General features: G+C 38.8%; 1 protein-coding gene across 1 annotated transcript in view; it reads left to right on the top strand.

The window, feature by feature from the left end:
* Positions 1 to 487: 487 nt before the first annotated feature.
* col13a1 (collagen, type XIII, alpha 1) overlaps positions 488 to 21,703 on the top strand; it is a 58,907-nt gene continuing 37,691 nt past the window's right edge. Inside the window, exons 1-11 of the mRNA XM_061040516.1 lie at positions 488 to 491; positions 5,460 to 5,486; positions 9,814 to 9,849; positions 12,313 to 12,339; positions 16,072 to 16,122; positions 17,929 to 17,964; positions 18,594 to 18,620; positions 18,918 to 18,944; positions 20,657 to 20,683; positions 20,790 to 20,816; positions 21,052 to 21,078. Of these exons, the coding sequence (XP_060896499.1) occupies positions 9,829 to 9,849; positions 12,313 to 12,339; positions 16,072 to 16,122; positions 17,929 to 17,964; positions 18,594 to 18,620; positions 18,918 to 18,944; positions 20,657 to 20,683; positions 20,790 to 20,816; positions 21,052 to 21,078 (270 nt within the window). The 5' untranslated portion in view covers positions 488 to 491; positions 5,460 to 5,486; positions 9,814 to 9,828. The remainder of the gene's footprint in view (positions 492 to 5,459; positions 5,487 to 9,813; positions 9,850 to 12,312; positions 12,340 to 16,071; positions 16,123 to 17,928; positions 17,965 to 18,593; positions 18,621 to 18,917; positions 18,945 to 20,656; positions 20,684 to 20,789; positions 20,817 to 21,051; positions 21,079 to 21,703) is intronic.

Raw genomic sequence — 21,703 nt, 5'->3', positions numbered from 1 at the left:
CCAGGACTGATTGGTAGGCAGACTATTCCCAACTCTGCCAGGGTAGTGAAATGTTTTTAAATTTCAGGGCTCCCTGTGGCAGTCCCAGGGGACCACACATGGAGCTACTGAGAAGTATGATGATCGAGCGAGAGCCCTGAAACTGATACTGTGGTTTATACTTCAATGATTGGACATGACGTGTCTTTGAAAAAGCTGGTCTAGACTGGCTATGGCGGAGATATAAGAAATGTCATGCTTTAAAGATATATATATATTTTAAGGGGGGAAAGTTTACATATTTATTATCCTAAAAAATACATAGTCTGCAGGGTATAGTTCTATAGAGCTTTCAGGAATTCAGTGCTCATTTTAGCTCCACATAGGCCTGTTTATGGTATAACTGATCATAGACAGGGCATTTTAATTATCCAGACTTTACTTATGTTATGTATGTTGTTACTAAAAACCTAAATTTGTCCTCTGTCTCTCTTTGTCTTACAGGACCTCCAGTAAGTAGACCTGACCCTTGTGTGATCTGCATGTGGTAAAGTAACTTTTGGCATTCTTTTTTGCACTTTGGTGTGAAGTAAATGAATTTGGAAGTGTGCGCCAACATGTCTGATGCCAGTGATGCTGGTATCAGCCACATAAAGCATTTAGTATAGCTGGTTGCACTGATCATTTGTTTCTTTCTTTGAATAGATGGCAACAATATGTGTCATGAACAAATGTTTAGAATAAATTCTATTCATCTGAAATCTGCTTCAGCATTCCCACACTGAGGTAAACAAGAGCGAGTACAAAGCAAAGAAACTGCGCTCACTTGCTTACTGTGAATTTTCCAGACTATCACCTGCTGAGTTAACACATCGGCTCACCTAGACTTCACACATGTCTTTGTACTAGAGGGAAGGCAGGAAAAAGTCTCGATAAAATCCAGGTCAACTGAGTCTGTCAATGGGGACAATTTGCTCGTGCACAATTTGCCAAGGAGTGTCATGCACGTGTATAAGGGGTTAAATTGGTGATAAGCAGTCGTAAGCACAAACACTACCAAGAGAAGGTTAAGGGTTAAAATCTGCTGTCCAGCTGATTTTTTGTGTGGGTGTTGCATGTTCCCCCATGTCTACTTGAGTTTTTTCCTTAATTAGAGACTTTAAATTGCCTGTAGGTGTGACTGTGATTGAGTTTCTGTCTTGTGATGCAATACAGCGACCTGTGTAAAGTCTTCCAGCCCACGTAGTGCAATAGACTTCAGTCTGAGGCAAATCTGCACATGATCAGCAAATTATAGGTTTGGTAAATGCATGCAAACAGTTGAAATCAAGCTTTTGGTTTAAATGGAAAACCTTCTCACTCCTGTGCCTTGATGGCACAAGGTTTAGGAACACTACTCCAAACATCTGGCCACTATGAGTTTGACTTTTGTACATCTGCGTCAGTGTTAAAATAACCCCTGCCAAATCTTCCTCCCTGGAAAGTTTGACGGATAGCTCCTACAGAGGAAGGTCAAACAGCGAGGTGGATTTTCCAGCCTCACTAGACTTATACCTCCACAAGATCTGAGAGTTTTGGACTTCAAGACATGGTCAGATTTCACAGTCTCTTAATGTCCATCTTGCTTGACTTACAGTGTGGCAAACACCTTATCCTTTCTAAGCTGAGTAATTTAGGTTTTAAGCTATTTTCTCCCAAAAATATGCAGAATTATGCAAAAAAAATCATAGGTTAAAAAACTATTATTTGGCAAAATCCCTCTCAGAAAATGTCTCTTGTAAAAGTAGAAAAGAACAAATGAGAAAAAATCAGATGAGCTGCTGATCAGAAATTTTTAAAGAAAAGAAAATATACATTTTCAAGGGTAAAAAGGCTTACAAGAGTATTTATCCTTTAATGAAGCTTGAATCTGTAAGCTTGTAAATATCAAAATGAATGATAGTCTTGCTGTAGTTTTAGAGTGATAAAGAAGAGATGACTTGTGGAAAGAATTCATCCAAAAGTAATATCTCAACTAAGTACAGGTTACATTGATTAGTTCTCAACAGATTGGCACAGTTTGACAGCCATTGAGCTTCCTGTTTTACAGATAAGGCTCATAAGAAAAATACATTGCCAGTATAAGATTATTTGATTGTTGTATGTTTTTGAAGCCTTATTAATGTCAACCAAACATGTCAGGGAACTTTATGCTTGGAGTACTTAAGCTGTTGTTCAATCCTTAAAAATACTAGGCATCTACTGAGACATTTTTGCTGAGTTCACCGCTTAGATTTCATGGCAGCTTTGGTTATAATAGCAAAAGCCTGATTACATGTTTTCCTGCATGGTTCCGATGCCAACTTGCATTTTAAATGGTAGGAACACAGTATAAGATTACTGTTATATCTCAAGGCTAAAATATCCTTTCAGAGATGTATTTATTTGAAATATAACCCAACAGAGCTTTAAAGTGTCGATGAATACACTTTTTTGTTTATCCACTGAAATGAAAGATATTAAAGGACATGACTATTCACAGGTCAAATCACAAGGGCTCAGCCCTGTTGACCTTTAAATAGGTCTTATGCATGCAACACAGCTTTAAATAAACAAAGATGATGGATAACACAATCTGACTCTGATGAGGCAGAACAGGAAAACAGCAGGGGCACTTCTCAAAACACAGAACCACAATTTACCGAGTCAGATAAGAACAAATATTTAACCAAGCTTGGCTGAGGAGGTAACCTGATTCACTGACGATTAATGCCAATGTTTCTTTGTATTCAAGTTCAGAAAAAGGAGTAACACTGAAGTCAGACTCTGGGTAAAATAACATCAATAAGTATAGAGTAAATCAAACTTCTCCCCTATACATCAAACCTCACTTCTTATTGAGCATGTGCACCCAGGGGACCATACATCCCACGTAAAATGGCCAGATACCCCCCTCTCCCATCACCCCCTCCTTGCCCTCTCATTCATTCAGCTGCACTTTGCCAAATGGGAGCCACATGTTGGAGGGTTACTGTGTAATTCAAGTGAAGGGTTCCTTCCGGCAGTGGGTGACCTCTGGCCCTTCAGACGGCCCCTGAAGACCCAGTAGCTAACTGGCAGGGAATTTGTTCACACTCAGCACCTGGCCATGCACCTCTATGCACTGCCAACCTTCTATGCGGTAGAAATATGTTTAACTAATGAGCCAATTAATAGCCACAGTGACCTGGAATCTTTAAAATGTAGCGCAAGTATAAATGGTTATCATATGAATCAGCATAATGTATCAAATTAAGAGTCCAGCTGGAAAATTGTGGTTTGGTTTCATAAATAAGTAAGGGACACCAACACATTGGCACTTGGACTTTCCAGCTGTTCCTTGTGGCTGCTGTATTGGTTTCCATTGGCTGTAATTGGATGAACAGTAACCTTAAAGTTATAAAAGAGATCCTCTTTACCAAACACACTGTAATGGTCAGAAACCACAAGAGCTCTAAAAGGGGATATAGTTACACAGTCAGAGTAAATGGATTGGGTTGTTCATATTCTGATTTTATTTTAAAGCACCGGTAAAAACCAGGTAATCAGTCACATCAAGCACACTTATCTTAGCAGCTTGAAAAGAATAGAACTAACAATACATCATCAGGCAAATGGTGAGAAAAACCCAGGCTGGAAAGCTCAGCTGGATGTGAGCTATACTGTACATCCTGGCAGGGAATGATTGGAATTGGGCAGATATAAAACCTCAAGTTTGAAAGGGGGAAATGGGAGGCAGGTGAGTCAATGGCCATGGAAGGTCAGGTGATGGAAATGGCTCAAAGGTTACTGCCAGCAAGGATTGCTACAGGGATTGATTGGATTTGGCAGAATAAACAGCCAACAACAGAAAGAATATGATAGCTGGCCAGCGTTGTGACAGTTCACCACTAGGAGGTTGGAAAGATGGCTCTGAAATGTTTATCCATCCAATGTGAAGTGCTCCACTAAAGCTTGATGCTTTCATTCCACTTCCATTACAACCTCATGATGATGGCGACTCACAAAGGGGGACAGCAAGAAAAATGAAAGGATTGTTGCTTCCAGTGAGTTCACTGTTGATGGACATTTCCAAGTGCATCATCAAGCTCATATCATGGGGAAAAACCAACCCTGTTTCCATGCATTCTGCCCAAATAACCCTAAAACTTTACATATGACCCATATACAGTACCTGGTAACACCTAAGAGATTGAGTAAAAAAAGAGCATCCCATTAGATTCTTAGACAATGTTGATCTTTACTGCAGTAAATACAACAAATCCATTGTTGAAACAAGAAGTTTCACACTATTATTTTAAGTTCTTAATCTTATCCTAGTCACTAAATTTGTAACGTTGTAAGAAGACAACTTGTTACCAATTAGGTCAAGAATTCATTCATACCCTAAAACCAATCAGAATTGAGTATTACCAAGACCCTCGTATAAGACATGTCATATTCAGAGTGATGCAAATTACCTAGTTTTTTTGAGCCATATTAATATGCTCACAAAATATGTTTTGCAGACAATTTATTTAATTGGTTTAACGTTTAACAACATTAAACCAAATTTCATAATTTAAGCCACTCCATGTATGTCTCCAACATATTAAATATCAATCAAACCCAATAAGCAAGAGCTCAGATGAATGTTTGACATATCTTCCATCCAGGATTACGGCTGCTCTCAGCCAGCAATCACCTATGCACACACATTAGCTCTCTTGCTCTCTCTCTCTCTCTCTCTCTCTCTCTCGCTCTCTCTCTCTCTCTATCTCTCTGGGAAGTGCAGCACTCTCACTGGAGTCCTCAGGGTAGGATATTGATGACATGCCAGCATTCAAGAGCCGGCAGTTATCATTCTCCTCTGTGAAGCGTCAATGCCTCAGTAGGTTTTTTAAAATGTCAAGAGTTCCTGTTTTGACTTCCTGCTAATTAGCGCTCCATCCTTTACTTAAGAGCTGCTATGTTGTATTCTACTCAAAAACAAAACATACTTGACTTTGGACAATATGCTTCTTCTTGGACATTACCGAAAGCCCTTGTGTCCTTGCTCCTTGTGATTTGTGTCTGAAGGAGGCCGACATCCTGAAATGTTGTCATATCCGCATTAGCATGCTATTCAAGGTTAGGAATTGTAAAAGGGTTTGTTGTAGCATAAGAACTTTCAGCATGTGATTTCCCAAAACCAATCTTTGCACGAGTCTGTGTAGTGAACTGTAGAAACTGTTTGTCCTTTGTGTTCAGCAAAAAGTGTGTTGTTTGAAATTATACTTCACTCAATGCCTGTGAAATGTATTGAAAGATGCATGCTACTGCAATGACAATGTTCTGTCTGTTTGCTGTCAATGAGGCCATATTTGTATAAAATAGTACCTTCTCATAGTTTTTAAATTTGATTCGAGCCTTGTTCAGATATCTTTCATTATGTGTAAAATCTACTTTCTTTTTGTACCAATTTTCTCTCACCCCTTTTTCAGGGTCCTCCTGGACGATCAGGCTTTCCGGTAACTTTCTTTTTAACTTGTGTCTTTGTGTCTTCTCTGTATAGCCTTCGCATGTTTAGATATTGACCACTGCAGTATTGATCTCTCTGCCTGCTCTCTCCTGGGAAGTTCTTGTCTTTTTTCTGGATATTTGGATTAACTTACAAAAAACCCTTCATAAAATCAATAAAAGCCATACAACTATTTACACCTTATCATACATTTAACATACCAGCCCATTCTCACTCCCTGCTCTTCAAATTTGGCCACCAACAGGGCACCAGTGGCCGAGTGGTTAGTTTGCACACCCCACGTACAGAGGCTATAGTCCTAAAAGCAGGCAGCCCAGGTTTGAATACGACATGTGGCTCCTTTCTCACATGTCATTCTATATCCACTGTCCTCCATGTCTCTAAAATAAAGGTTTGCAAAGCCCAAAAATATATCTTTAAAAAAAATTGGCTATTACTTTTCAAATAAAATGTTGTAAGTAGCCATCCAGCCAGGCAGCCAGCTAGCCGAAACACAGAAATATATTGTATTGACAGATTATTTTTTAAACAGCTGAACATATTTTACACACTATCAGAGCCTATTTTGGAACTCCAATATGCGTCCAATACATCCATCCATTATCTACACTGCTTTTAATTTGGGATTGGTGCTTCCAGTTGACAAGAGGCGGAGCACACCCTAAACAGGTCGCAAGTCGATCACAAGTCTGACACCGAAAAACAACCATTCAAGGCTGGATGTAATATCGAGATGCATTCAGTTACAAATTGTCAAATACTCTAGTCCAATAATATATTTTATGCTCACTTGTCATTTGAGTAACGTCAGAAATGTCAGTACTGCTGTGGACCTGGGTGCTTACAGCTTTAACAATTCCTATTGATAACACTTTTAAACTGTTGGCTGGATAAGTTTATGCCTCCTTATTATTTTTTTTCATTAAAACCCACTCTATATTTTGCTACACTTTGAATGTCAAGCTTTTATAATCTCTCGTAAAAGTACTGCTTCTGTTTTATTGTCCTCTCCTGTCTTTTTGTCTTTAGTCTAACACTCACCTCCTCTTTCGGCTGAACCAACATGTCAAACCCACATGGTTCCAATCACGACAGCAGGTGGCCATCTAATAACTGACCTCTGTCCTGGTTCACACTTACAACCAGCAAACTCCCCATTTTGTTCTGACAAGCACACTGGTGTAACTGGTCCATAGAAAAAGCCAAAAGCAGAAACTGGCCCCATGCTTTGTTCCATTGCTTGGGTTTTGCTGACATTTTGTGTCAAAGCGAGGATGGTATTGCTTCCAGGATTTGTGATTGATTACAGCTGTCACGCAGCGGGAAATTGAATCAGGAGTGGCCTTTGACTGAATGAGGGCGGAAGGCTGTGGTTTTTAGAAAGAGGACCTGTAAGAATTGAAAATGAGGGAGTCGTGTTTTCCATAGAATGTGGTTGTTTAGGAATGTGACATATGTAGGTCTTTATAACCAATGGAGGTAGACAGTGATATGATGGATGAATCATAAATGCACTGCTCCCTTCGCACCTCACACCCATGCAAATACACACACACACACACACACACACACACACACACACACACACGTGCAAAAACACAAAATACATTTCCCGTCATGCAGGTAGACCCAGCTAACAGTTTACAGATTTTATAATGATTCCTGTCAACCTCTTGGCTGCTAACATGCACTTAAAGAATGAATTACTCTCTCATAATTAATTCAAACTGACATTAGATAAGTACCTTCATCTGCTCCACTGCAAAACAATATGAAAACAAATATGGTTGTATGGGTGTCTATTTTCCAAAGCATACCAAAACTAGTGGTGAGTAGACTTGTTTGACTGGTTGGATGTGTATGTGTGAGCATGTGAGTTTGGACTGAATCTATGGTCCAGCTGAGGCTCATTCCGAATTTAAATATTCCTCCTCAGACACCTCAAACTTGAAATACTAAAGATTGGCATAAATCCTTTTGAAACAAACTACCAAGGCCCTACTAAATGTGAAAACCACAAGAAAGAGTGACAGGTGACATTTGGAAGTTGGACAATAGTTTGTGTGTGAGTGTATATTATTTGTGAGCAGTGGCTGGTTACATGTCTAACAGCCTATCTTTCCAGGCATGGAATAGAATTAGACAGATTCTGGGGACAAACAGCAGCAGGAGTAGTGCAGCAGCGATAAGGTTTCTTTTGAATATAATGCAACACAGGTCCTGAATGAGGTTTTACAGAACTCTCTATTTGTCTCACGGCTATAAAACCTCCTGAAGTGAAGGTTGTGTTTTGTGGTTACAGTAAATAGTCATGTAAGAAGCTGTGTTAAGCCCCCAGCTCTCTATTAAAACCATTTTTGGTGGTGCCAGTCTCTCCCCAAGGCCTTGGTATAAATCAGGACCTTGGACAGGGCTTCAAAGAGGCCAGCTGTAGCCGGATATTTAGAGGCTTTTAAAAATATGTATGCCTCATACTAATAACAGAGATACTAGCACATCTGATGTACCAAGACTGAACACATCTAAATATACAGTATGTCAAGACTTGGTCTAAAGCACATGAGATGAGAGGGACTCTGTCTGATTGAAAGGTGAAAGGTGGCACTGACTGGTATTTTCCTGTTTTTGACATGGTGAATTTTGACATCATGACTATGCGTCAACACAAACCCTTAGTTTGGCACAACTGGATATATAGCTTTTGAAGAAGTTATTTTACATTTGACTCAGACATCATGTGAAAGGTTACCACCAGAGATGTACTAGTGGGGGGATATAGTAAATTATGGTACCTCATGAGTGCATCAACTGGTATTTATGGAGATTTTCCATTTCAAAGAGTAAAGAAGGTCATCACCATAGGGGTGCAAAAGTGATATGGGTATCAGAACAGCAGTTGGTGACCAACAGTGATTGGTGTTTGTGTTTCAAACCGTTATTCATTCTCAAAAGGACACTGAGGTTTCCCTCATTTCCAATGCAGTCGAGATTACAAGCACAGTAAAGCACAACAAACACTCAGAATCAGTGACAAAAACCACTGAACACTCTAATATAATATTGTCCGTGTAATGATGAATATTACAGTCTGTTATAGACAAAACAATATTGTTAATGTAGATTGTAAATAAGATAGGGCCCAGAACTTACCCCTGTGGAACACCTTAATGACAGAAACTCAGATTAAATGGTTCCAGCATTTACACACTGTAATCTATCAGAGAGGTAGTTCTAGAACCATTTACAAGTGCTGGTATCAAACCCAATGTTACACAGTGTCTGAAAGAGACATGATCAACTGTATCAAATACATGTCAATTATTAACAACTCAATTGACAGCATAGGTAGTACTGTGCATATGTCTGAAGTCAGACTGATGAGGGCAGACAGAAACAGTTATTGAAATATTTGTATTTGATCATTTACCAGTGATTCCAGGATTTTTGACAGGCACGGCAATTTGAACATTTGTATTATGTATTTTTGAAAACACACAATTATGTCGATGTAAAAATTACAAAATGGACACATATTTATTAAGTTATGGAGCAGGGCCTTAAGTCGATGTATCAAAGTAACATTTTGGCAATCAATAAATCTTTATTTGAATAGCTCCAATTCATAACAAATGTAATCTATAGACACTTTATAAAAAGAGCAGGTTTGTTATACTATTTACAAAGATCCAACATTCATCCACCATGAGCACATCACTACACAACATTTGGCAAGGAAGAACTGTCTTTTAACAGGAAGAAACCTGGAGCAGAACCAGACTTATGTTAAACAGCCATCTGTTGAAAATGTGTTGGGGTTGGAAAGTGGGATAGAGGGAGATGCAGAAAGAAAGAGACACATGGTATTGAGAAATCATTTGCCTTAAATGAGTAACTGACATTTAACTCCAAACCTCTCATATTCAACAGGGCTCTTGAGTTGGGCATGACTACATCCTGTGTTTTGATAGTGTGGTAGAATGCTTGACTTTTAACCTCATTATAGGGCATGGCATGGTTTACCGACTAATCCCAATACAATTATTCTTCCTTAAATGGATACCATCGCTTTGAGACTTAAAAACAATAACGCACAGTAATTTAAAAAACAATGGTAGTAATGAAAAGCTTATCTTTTTCTTTAAAAGTCAAATTTGATTTAATTAGATTGTATTTAAGTAGATGCCATTTGATTCATGTGGTGTGCTAAAAGAATAACTAGCCTTTAAGTCTACATGACAAGGTATCCCTTTAAGAGTTCATTTCAGTCTAATCTAATCATTGACCCTTGTTCCTTCTGAATCTGCATTGGTCAATAGGGTGACAAAGGCAGTATGGGAATTCCTGGGAGAATGGTGAGTGACTAAGGGTTTGTGCATCATGTACTTAAGTAGCTGTATTCATTATGACTTTGCTGAAGCAATACATATGTTCTTAGGGAGGTATGAGATATATATTTATTCTTTATATGCATCTTTTCCTAAAGATTGTAGACACCAATTTGCACACACTATAAATAATGATGTGGGTGCTTCAGGGGCCTTTAATCAATAAGTCATTGATGATAAGAACATTGTAAGTGTAGCATTATCCTCTTTGACCATTTTACACAGACAGGCTTCTATTAAATGCCATAGAGTTATTTATATTGCAAATTATATAAAAAATATGCATAGTATTAATTATCTGATTGATGCACATATCAATGGACTACAACTATGATGTCTACTACAGACATTTTAACAGTGTATTGAATTATAGGCAGTTCAAGTATTTTAACCTTTTCAATCCTGTTTCTGTCACTACATTATGACTAATCACATATTTAAATCCAAACAGAGATAACAGAGGTAACACACAATTATGTATTTGAGACTATTACTGACAATATTTCAGGGAATACCCAATTAATCATTCATTAATCAATGGTTTAACCTGATTATTTTATCTTGTTTTAACACACATTCCATCATTTTTTCTGCAAGATATAACAGATATCCTTGAATTACCTTTAAGCTGTCTGTGGACTTGAACATGTTTTAAAGCTCCATACAACTGCTGCCCCTAGAGGTAGTGAAAGAAAAGTCTTGGAATTCATTTTGTCAGTCTGTTAGTTGTGTGTTAATGACTTAAAGGGATACTTCACCCATTTGCATTAAGCTTTGTATCATTAGAAACCTGGTAGTATTTTTGAATGGTCGTGCATCCCGCCCTCATTTTCCCCTGAGATGGGAAATCTTTGTATTTTTAAGTCTGAAAAGGAGCTTCCAGTGACGCAAAAATCGTCATTTTGCGTCATTGGAAGCTGTTGCGCTTAGCGGGGTGAAACTACAACGCTAGTTCCTCATATTTTCGATCACTGAAGCAACAGACTTATCACAGATCAGTGGGTGGGAACTCACTCCCAGAATCGAAACTTAATGTCCGCCATATTGCTTGGAAGCTATGCAAACAGGCTCTATGGAGAAAGCTGATAATGGCGAGAAAATATAAATACAGCGGCGATACAGCGGCGAGACGGCTGCTGCCGACAGGCCAGTCTTGTGTCTTGGCTGATGCCGCCGCTGGCCGCAGGTGCCACCGCTGGCTATATTGCTATATTGCTGGACGCCATCGGCCGCTGCCAGCTCAGCAGCCGAGACATAAGGCCTGCCTGTCGGCGGCGGTGAGGACGAGGAGCCAGAGCCGGCTCGAGCTGGGGCGGACTGGTAGTGTTGGTGCTCTCACTGTTTGTCTATAGACACAGACATAGAGTCTGTTTTCTGACAGGAATTTCCAAGATACCAATTCCTTCTGGAAGAAATCTCGGAATCAGTTGAGGAAACAGCCTTATGTGTTGAAGTAAATATGTCTGTAAACCTGACCTTAGTGGGATTGGCCTGCGGTGCTGTGCATTCTGGGATTTGGTGTCTTTCATCCACATGAGCCAAAAAGACACTTTCTGCCTTTTCTCAGCCAAGAAGGCACCAACTTCAAAATGTATTTCACATTTCTACTACATATATGACCCAATGTCAATACAGGTTCATGTTTCAACGGGTGAAGTATCCCTTTAAGAACAGATGAAAAAAGGTTTATACCAGCATTTCCTCTGTTGAAATATGGGGGATCTTTTGTACCAGTGTTATATTTCCTCTTCTTATTGTTTGTTTTCTAATTCCTTTTTTTGCTTTCTCATGTTTTTTGACTCATGGACACATTATGTAAAACATTTTTTATCAGACTCACAAAATGGATCTCAATATTTTTCCCCCCCTGGCCTTTCAAGACATCTTTACCATACAGCAGGTGTGCAACAGAGTGAGAGTGTAAATGACTGATCTACAGTATATACGGCACATGTTTCAAGACTATAAATTCAACACAGAAAATCATAAGACTTCTCTGCTGCTGCCATACAGCTGTCACATGTTAATAATATATTCTTTTGCTGTGTAATATATGTAAGGCAGCTTGTGTTTGATGGTCATTTCAGCCCACCCAGTCTGTAGTTCAAAGTGTAACCACTTGCTGCAAAAGCTATTCTACTTTGGTAATACAGTCATTACGGCCTGTAATGTAAAGGGTTAACCACAGAAGTAATTTGATATGTTTTGAGGATTTCTTATGTGGCCATATTTCAAGTACTCAATTCCACTTAACATTCATTTACAATGATTTCCCTTAGCTTTTTCACCGCCTCCCCATCACTAGTCCTGAGGATACTGCATGACCCGAACCCTCTCCATGTCTCTAACACTGGTTCCTCTCTCTCTCTTATGTCTTTCTCCTCTTCACACCTTTTTGCATGCGACTGTGTCTGCTGTGACTGATCCCAGGGCTTAAAAGGACAAGCAGGGGAGAAGGTAAGTTTAGGAGCATGTGTAAAATAGGAACAGTTATTTAAATTAAAAAAAAAAAAAAGCAGCAGACAAAATTCACAATGTCCTAAAATGTTCTGGCTGAAGTTTGGTGTTGTTTGGTCATCTATGGTTGACTATGTATGCATCCGACCAAGTAGGATGAGTAGGAGATAAACTGTGAAGTATAAACTGGCTGTCATTTCAGTCCTTCTTAAATTGTAACTTTGTGGGTGGTGGTTCAGGTTAGAAGTACCATGCTGTGTTGTGTACTGTGTGTACAGGTAGCATGTGATTTATATCAGGGACACAGGTCCATATTTTAAAAAAGTATCAGGGTCACATTCTGTAAATGGTTTCCCACCCTGGTTGGATTACCTGAACTTTTACACCATGAAACACAATCGTAACAATTTGTCATTCAAACGTCTGAAAGTTCTAATTTAAGACTCCCCAAAGAAAGTGCAGAGACATTTATGGAGGCCACAGCGGAGAACATGAGGAGATTCTCAAAGAGTCCTTAGAATGAATAGAGTTATACATCGATATAAATAAATATTGTTACTGGTGTGTTGTGTAACAGTTAAATCCTAGCTCTCTGTCATGTTGAAGTTTGAATAAATACGAGCTGCCAGCTGGGACAAAAAAGATTTATATTTGCCTCAAGGTGGAAATTACATGTTAGACAAATTTTTACTGGAGGCTCTGAATTTTCCCACTCGGCTTTATGAATTGCAGAAGTGTGTCAACAGAGACGGTAATCATTCAGTTAATCTGCCAACGTCAGCCTTACAGGAACTTATAAATCAAAATAATCATTTTTATTCACATCACTAAAATAAATTCTACCCATAAAAGAGGAAGCGGTGTCTGCTGAGGTTTAGTCAAGGTTGAATATAAGTTCATCAGTGAAAATACACTCGGACGTGGAGGTTTCATCAAGATAAATGAGGAGCTGTGTACTCGTTAAATTTTAACTACTCAGAGTTCTTGATGAAGCTCAATGTACCAATGCTTTTTTAGTGGGTCCCTGTTATTTAATGTTCATGTTATTATTTTTATTTGTACCCATAAAAGGACAATTTGCAAATGGTTTTGTCAGGGAAGGCAATTTTTTTAGTTTAACTTTTTAACACATCTGTGTTCCTGAACTCTGCAATATCATTTAGCTCTCTTTTTTATATTAACATTTCCAGCCATAGCATCTGCTCAGAACAAAAAAGTAATATTGACTAATGAAACAGGATTTATCTTAGTGGACACCAAATGATAGCAAAAATAAGAAATGTTGTACTTAGTACCCTTGCCAGAAACACAATTCCAAAGGATAGGTAATGTTTTATGTGCATGTAAGACTTGTACAGCAGCAAAGCTTACACCTTCCCCATAACAAACTAGCCTGTATTTAACATATTTCGCTGCTTAAGGTGTGAAAAAAAGATAAATTCAGCTTTAATGAGAAATCTCTTGTTCCAGGTCAACATTTTGCAAATCAATGTGCATGTTGGATTGGAAGCCAATTCAAAATTGCTACACATTTGCCAAAACAATCATCATTTCCCATATACAGTATCAGCCTTGTCATAGTCAGAAGCATCTGATTTACAGATTTGTTTTTCGTCAAATTCAACGTGATTTGTCATATCGAGGTCCAAAATTTTCACAGTCATACCACAATGACATATTTGTTTGTCAGCCAAGCACCTTTAATATGATCATTCATAACTGAAGTTGTTATAACCTCTGCCTGACTAGTAAGGGAACAGAAATAGTAACCTGACCACCAAGGCAGTAAACGGAGAAGCAGACAACTTAGCGGCGGATATTTGGATCACTCTTCCAACCCCTATCCAAAATAATCTACAGACTTCCTTTTTATTTCTAGGCAGGGAACATATTGTAACAGAGTAATTGGGATTTGGCCCACACTGTCTCACAGTAGCTGCCAGGACAGAGGGGATGAAGAAATCCAGGATTTACACTCGGCAGTACTTGGCTGTAGATCATCTCTTACAAAGTGTCTCTTCAGACAAGGAGGAGTAGGGCAGACTTATGATAAGTAAATTGAAGTAAAAAATAGTGTTAGTGAAAGCTACCTTTTCCAGACACTGCACTCTCGAACAAAAGGCTTTTGTGGGTTCTGTGGGAAAGGGTTTTGGGCAAGAGACTGGCAAGACTGGAAGGAAAAACAGTCAGACATGATGGATTGGTTAAGGGGGAAAAAAGCCACTAACCAACCACCATAGAAGATGAACACTTACCTTGAGAAAAGTTAATTTAGGAGGAAATGAGATCTACATAGTTTTGTCTGCTTGTTATTCCACATAATTTAGTGGTGTGTGTGTGTGTGTGCATTTGCTCAGATTGGGTCCTGGTTTAAGATGTGATTCTAAAGTTTTCCTTGTTACCTTGACCTCTTAAAACCGGAGTAATCCAATCTCTGCAGGAGTGTATCTGCAGATCTTCACTTGTCTGATGCAGTAAACCTGTAGAAAACCAAAGAAGAAACTGAAAACTGCTTCAGTTGACGTGAACCATTTTTCTGCCTGTACCTTTGCCTTCTGGCCCCTAAGTGACTTGTCTGTCATCAAACCAAGAATAAGAAAACAAACTTTTGGCCTCCTAAAGTAAGCATTTGTTCAGAAATATTTAGAATGGCCTTTGTCTTTGATGGATGGCCGTTACTTTCAGACATGGACAGGCCATAGGGTGTTGGTTTAGCTTAGGTGGTAGAGGGCACCCAATGTACAGGGACTACTGTCCTTGTCACACTGGATCTATGTTGACTCCCAGTCCTGACGTATTTCTGTTTTTTGTCATTCCTCACTCTCTCTCCACACATTTGTTTAATTCCTTTCAGCCTCAGGGCTCCATAAATATCAATTTATATCTCACTGGCTTAGCTTTATGCTGCCACTGGGCTTTGTGGAATTGGACTGGGAAAGTTTTGCTTTCATACATAGACAAGTTTATTTTCAGATGCAGACAGTACATAAAAAACTGTAACAGGCTTATTTCTGAACCTATTTAATTTATGGTTTTGTTGAGTACATGAAACTTGTTGATAAGACAATGACGTGAAGGGTCTCAAGGTGTTATTACAGTAAGACAGACAAAAGAACAATGATCAAAGCTGATGCAACTGTGGCAGAGATATCTTTGAATGGGTTCATCTCTATAAAGTTTTTACTAATTATCATGCACCATAAAGCTTCTTTTGAATCTATGCTCACCGTTTTTCAAACATGATCAGTGTGTGGCCCAAGTTTATAAATTTGTAGTGCATAAGATGAGATTAAGAGTTACATTGGTTGAGTGCCCTTTTGTCAATTGTTCCAAGCTAGATTTTTTTGCAATAAAAGTCGTCTTCTCTTGGAGAGCCATTGTGACAGATAAGCTTTAGCAAGTTCAAGATTGGCTAGCATGTTAGCCGATAACTTGCTAGCTTCAACTAACCCTACAAACAGTTTTATCAATATACTTTGGAACTTTCTACTGTTACCAGAGCTTTGCATTTCTGTGAATGTCCTCCACAGCTGTGTGAAAGGAGGTATTAATTGGTTGGAATAAGACTATTTGTATGTTAAGCACATGCTAGTGGCTGGATGTGTATCTTCTGAGGACTGCTACAATGTGCTGAACTTGTGTTGTATTATAAATAGGGGAAAACCATGGGAAACACCCTTTTCATCTTATCCCTTTGTTCTGCTTTCTTCCTCTGTTTCTATCTGTCTAAAGGGAGCGCCAGGCGAGCCAGGTCTGTCTATCATTGGACCAAGAGGACCTCCTGTAAGTTTCTGCACCTCTCCCTTCACCTAATAAACATCTTAGCTTAATGTCAAACTGTTTTATTAGCTACTTACCCATTATAGTAGACTTCTGCTTAACACATTAGGATTTAAGATGGCTTCAAGTTCTGTTGATTAAACCAGACAATTGAAGATATTTGCTTTTTCTGCCTTGTGGGTTACTGGGCTTTGGTGGATGTTAGTGTAGCAACACTATCTTTAATCAAAGCTGTGTGAATGCACCATATATAATAGAAATATGCTATATAATAGGAGCTTGTGTGGAAACAGCTGCATTGTTCACGATTCTTGAAACTGTGGTTTAGTCAAAAAAATGGGTCATTAGTCACGTTTGTTTTATCAGGAATCTAAGAGAAAAGACTCCATTCTGGTCCAAATGTGGTGAGTGTTTGTTATCCAGACACCAGGTCTCGGTCTTAATGGATGAACCCAAATTCTTGGGAGGCCTGATAAGTTTAGTGCGTCTTTTTCTTCTCCTTTTTCAGTTTTCGGGAAAACAATGTCGCCTCTCAAGTTGCATAATATGCCTTTAAAAAGTGGCACAGCCATGAGTCTAGCAGACATAAGTGGTGTCTACATCTGTTTTTGTAATTGAGGGTTATTACAATCTTTACCCGTATGCCCACTCTTCCTGGATGGTAATAGGCATTTCTGATGAATAACAGGCTGTGGAGGAATCTCTATACAGGAGGAGCCAAGTCTTGAACTTAGAAGTCCAGTCAGTCAGAAACACTTAGAAGTTAGTTTACCACAGCAGGTGAGATTGACATAAGAGACTCCAGCCATGACCTTAGATGGAACAAGGGAGTTGACTCAAGAGAGAGGTGAGAACTAGAGGAAATGACAGCTTCGGCGAGCCAAAAGCCTCGACTTCTTCGCCACATTGTCATTTCAACAGGTTAGATGGATGAGTGTAAAGATATTTTCCACTTAGTGAAAGGTTTTCAACTTAACAGCTCGACTATGGGCTGCAAAGAAGTCATATTTTAGAGACATGATGTTTTACAGCACACTCACAATGATTTCAAGAAACTGTTAAAAGGGAAATAATGAACAACTACATCTGGTCTTCATCAGCAGATGGATGTCTCTATATTCCGGAACTCTTTTGCAACACGTTTGGGTTGCAACAATATTTCAGTGTTAAATCTTGAATAAAGTATTCTGTAAGAAAGGAATCCCAAATTAAGTTACAGTTACAAGCTTTCCAATAACTTAAAACTGGATTCCCTGGATCTTCATCTTAAGATTGATGATTTTTGAAGGAAGCATTTGTTCATGTTGGCTCAGCAGTGTTGCGTGACTCTATCCCTACAATCTGTTTCATTAGTCACGTTTCCTTGTAATTCTCTTCCCTTGCTTCTTTAGTTTTCCTTCACTGCTTTTCCCGAGGATATTGAATGTCTTGTACCAGTCCAACAAGCCAGGTAGAAAAACTAAAACAGGCCGCCAGTGCTGGCTAATTGTTATTGACATATGCTCATTGAGCTCCTTCACCCTCTCTCCGTAGTACAAGTTTATTAGATTAGTGCTTGTTGGACTTTTTTTTTCAGCGCTCCTTTGCAGTGTCTGATTTCCTCCTGTGCACAGAGAATGCATGTACACATGCTTGATGTATTCCCCAGAGTCTACAGTATCAATCGCTACGTCAAAATCAATTTCAGTACCCTGTAAATACCTCTGTGGACAGATTGGGGGAGAGAACTGGATCTTCTTACTCTGCTGTTTTTTCTATGCCTTTTTGAAGTATCACAAACACACTGATTGTTTCTCTGTTTCTCTTTAGGGGCAACCTGGAACAAGAGGCTTTCCAGGCTTTCCAGTAAGTCATGGTTATGGTCTGTCATATCTGTCCAGGTCATATTTATGTTTTGAATATTTTTGTAATGGCTAGATATTTGAGATTTTATTTGAGTGAGCTAAAGAAATAAAGATGTAAAATACATTTGAACAGTCTTAATTATTAGTATGGTTGGAACACATACTTTATGGCCCACAGTGGCAGCAAAGAGGGCCGCTAAACAGTACTCGAGTTTGGTTTGGAAAGAAAAATTCTATTTTGTTACTTCCGAGTGACACAAAGTCTTTGTTTTCCATCTTAAAAGTTGCCAAGAGGTATTTCCAACGTTCTTCCTGTGACTGTATTCATGAGGTCCTGAGTGACTAATATTTTCTAGTTCATTGAAAGGCCTGCCCAGCCCATGATAGATAGTATGACAATCCAGAATGACAGCTAATCGTAAATTTTGTTTAATTTTACAATATTACTTCTTTCATCTACACCCACACAACTTACATATTCCACTTAAAAAAGTTTCATCCAGTTTTGCAAGCAGCACCTTTTTTTCAAATGGCATTGTACAATGGCCAGCTGTTGTAGTAGAAACTGTGTGATGCATTGCAAATCTCCATATGTGCTCACACATCTCCCTCTCTTTTTTTTATCCAAAGGGTCCAATCGGGTTGGATGGCAAGCCTGTGAGTTTCCCCACCTTCCTGTCGGAGTGAAATAACTGTGAAATTGAGTGCTCCTGCACTGCCCAGAACTGTGATTATCTGTAATGATAATGAGTATAATTAAGCTAAGAATAATTATGATCATTATGGTAATAAAATCTCTATTAGTGTCATTACTGTTATTAAAGGGTGGGGTTAAACATGTCATGAATATCCCAAAGAAGTTATTTTTTTCTCAATGAAATCAAGTGAGGGGTTTTGTTTAAATTGATCCAGCTATTTAACCATCTCTGTTTTCTGTTTTATCTATTTGTACAGGGACAGAATGGACATAAGGGAGACATGGTAAGCAGTCCTATCAGTCTGAATTCTTCATTAGCATAGCTGGAAAACATTGCAGTCAATGGATAGGCTCTTTGGGCATGTTTAATGAAATTTACCACCAACAAGTCAAAGAAAATACAAAATATTAACACAAACTTGCTTTGCTTGGGGCTGGTCACTGGATTTATGAAACAGAGCAGTGGACTAAAAGCGGGTGACATGTAGCTAAGGGGTCAACACTGATGGAATCTGTTAGCTACTCTCTTGCTTTAAGTCAGGGTCAGTAGCTTAAACGGTGACATTTGATGATGGCACACAATGATCTGACTGTACTTGAAATGGATTTAGCACATTTAAATATTCAGTATTAGTACTCTGTCTTCCTAAATCCTTAATATTAGATACTATTATTAAATTATGATAAAGGATTATCTTAAATCCTTCAGAACCTTATGAGCCGTACAGTGCAAACAGACAAGATCTAGGTTTGCTAAATTGTCCATGTCATTGTTGTTCATAACTTATGATCTGAAGAAAACTTACTCTGGCTGACTATCAGCTGTTAAAGAGCAAAAGCAAGTGAGCAGATCTCCGGCTTTCATGGGCTGTTTAACTTTATGTTCAGTTTTCATTTTTAGTTCAGAAGTTGTGTGTCCTTCATGTCTATTAAGGTGGAAAATTGACTTGTGGAGGTTAGTGTTGTGGACAGACTCGCCGTACGTGAAACAGTTTCAAGATTTTAGTAGCCTTACTTTAATCATTCCAGTTTTTGCCATTACACTGATCTTATAGTTATAACGTGGAAGGCATAAAAAGTGAGCATTTAAAGACAAAAAAGATGTTCTTCTTTGGAGGTGAAGTCCATAAAAAGCATCTTAGTCTGACTATTGACTTTCCTTAACTGGATATTTTCCCCACCAATTAGATTCATCCTTAGAATTATTTCCATTTCCAGGATAAAAGGGTTCTGTTCTTCATAATGATGTTAGCTTGTCTGTCATTTCAGTGTCCACAATGTGTTGATGTTCTGGCTTTTATCCTGCTTATTTTGGTTTCATTAGCTTCCCTCTTGGCTCTGCTTGTGCACCACTGCTCTTGGTCAGACGGGAGGAAGTCATTATGCTAGGGTTTGTTTTCAGAAGAGGGGGACTTGTGCCTTCTGTGTCCAGCCCTGTTGAATTTCAGGTTAGCACAAATGACAAAATTTCCAGGAAGCTGAGTGAGGTCGGATACTGTTGAAATAACGTTTAATGTTGATTAATGGCCCTGTAATGAGCTCCTGTTTCGTCGTCTCTTTCCTGACAAATGTCAGCTTGTATTGAAAAGGGCTTTGAGCGGTTGTCTGGTAAATGTATGGAGGTGCTGTTGCCTTCACAATGTGGCTTTAGATATGTGACTGTGAGGTCACCAGCATGGGGTGCTCTGGATGTATCCTACTGGGTCCTCTCCCTGAGTTCATTAATCAACTGTTCGCTGAGCTCTGACAGCTACTTACACTGGGCACACCCCAGGGCCTGATGGGAAGTCAAACTGAGTACCTTTGCCCAAAAAAGTAATTGGAAGAGACTCCTGCAACAGCTTATTCATTAGTTTGATTGATCCCTTGACATGTTTCCTCGTTTCACTCATGTTTATTGAAGGGATTTATGTTGAGTCATGTTGTATTCATTGTAAAGCTGTAAACCAATGCTCAACTCACATTAAAGACTGTCTGTGTTGATGTTGTCTTTCAGGGTCAGCGTGGTAATAAAGGACTCCCAGTAAGTATAAAAGTCATTTCTGAAATAATAACCTGCTAACATTTAATCTTATTGCTAAATACCTTACCTTGCTGTATCTCATTTATGTGTTGTTCTTACTTTTTAGGGGGATCCTGGGCCCAAAGGAGAGAAGGTGAGTCGTGGTTTTGCAATAATTTGACTGTTTTGCCAGCAAGTAATAATTGGTTCTATTAATTCCATCAAGTGGAGTACTCCTACAAAATAAGCATTGCAATTCTTAAAAGCTGGGGGGTTTTAATAAAAGAGGGTAACAAAAGCGCTCTTTGAATCTCAAACCCTAAAATCATTACATTACTATATGTGGTCACTTTATTTCTGAATAGACCTTCTTGTCCTTTTCTCTTTAGGGTGTTTGTGGAGATTACACTCACCGGGTAAGAAAATCTTCACAATTTTCACAACCAAAATGTTTTCTTCTCAATGAATTATAACTTCATGCTAAATTTCTGAAATGATTTGAATCTATTGTTAACATTGCAATGTAAATGCTATTTTAATGGACTGATCCTGATATATAACCTGTACTCTGACAGATTATAACCTGTACTCTGACAGATTATAACAGGATCTTTATGTACAGTGTTGTAATGTCAGAAAATTACAGAAATCTGAAGTTGGAAGAGGAGAAACTACTACAGAAGCTTGACGAGCAAATTGCAAGTAGCTCAATGATGGGTAGCACATGCGGAGCTAAGCAGTTCTTTGGCCTGTCATCTATGGGGTTTGGCTAGTTGAGGGAAAAACAAAGCAATTACCAGCAATCGGCTGGAGCATACAGTCAGGCGTGATAAAGGTCCGTGTGTGGAGCTGCCAAGAATAAGAGTCTCCTGTGTAAAGGGGGATTTTTCAGACAGCAAAATCCATTTCCAGCATAATTCAACCTTTAATTCAATAAATACGAATACTGAGATGATTAAACTTGTGCTACCTGTTTCCACCTGAAAAAGCTTTACAATGCAATGCTCAGATTGGTAATTGATCATGCATCATATTGTGATA

Source organism: Labrus mixtus, chromosome 6, assembly GCF_963584025.1.
Source record: "Labrus mixtus chromosome 6, fLabMix1.1, whole genome shotgun sequence".
Classification (NCBI taxonomy): domain Eukaryota; kingdom Metazoa; phylum Chordata; class Actinopteri; order Labriformes; family Labridae; genus Labrus; species Labrus mixtus.
This window is presented reverse-complemented; position numbering and strand designations above follow the sequence as displayed.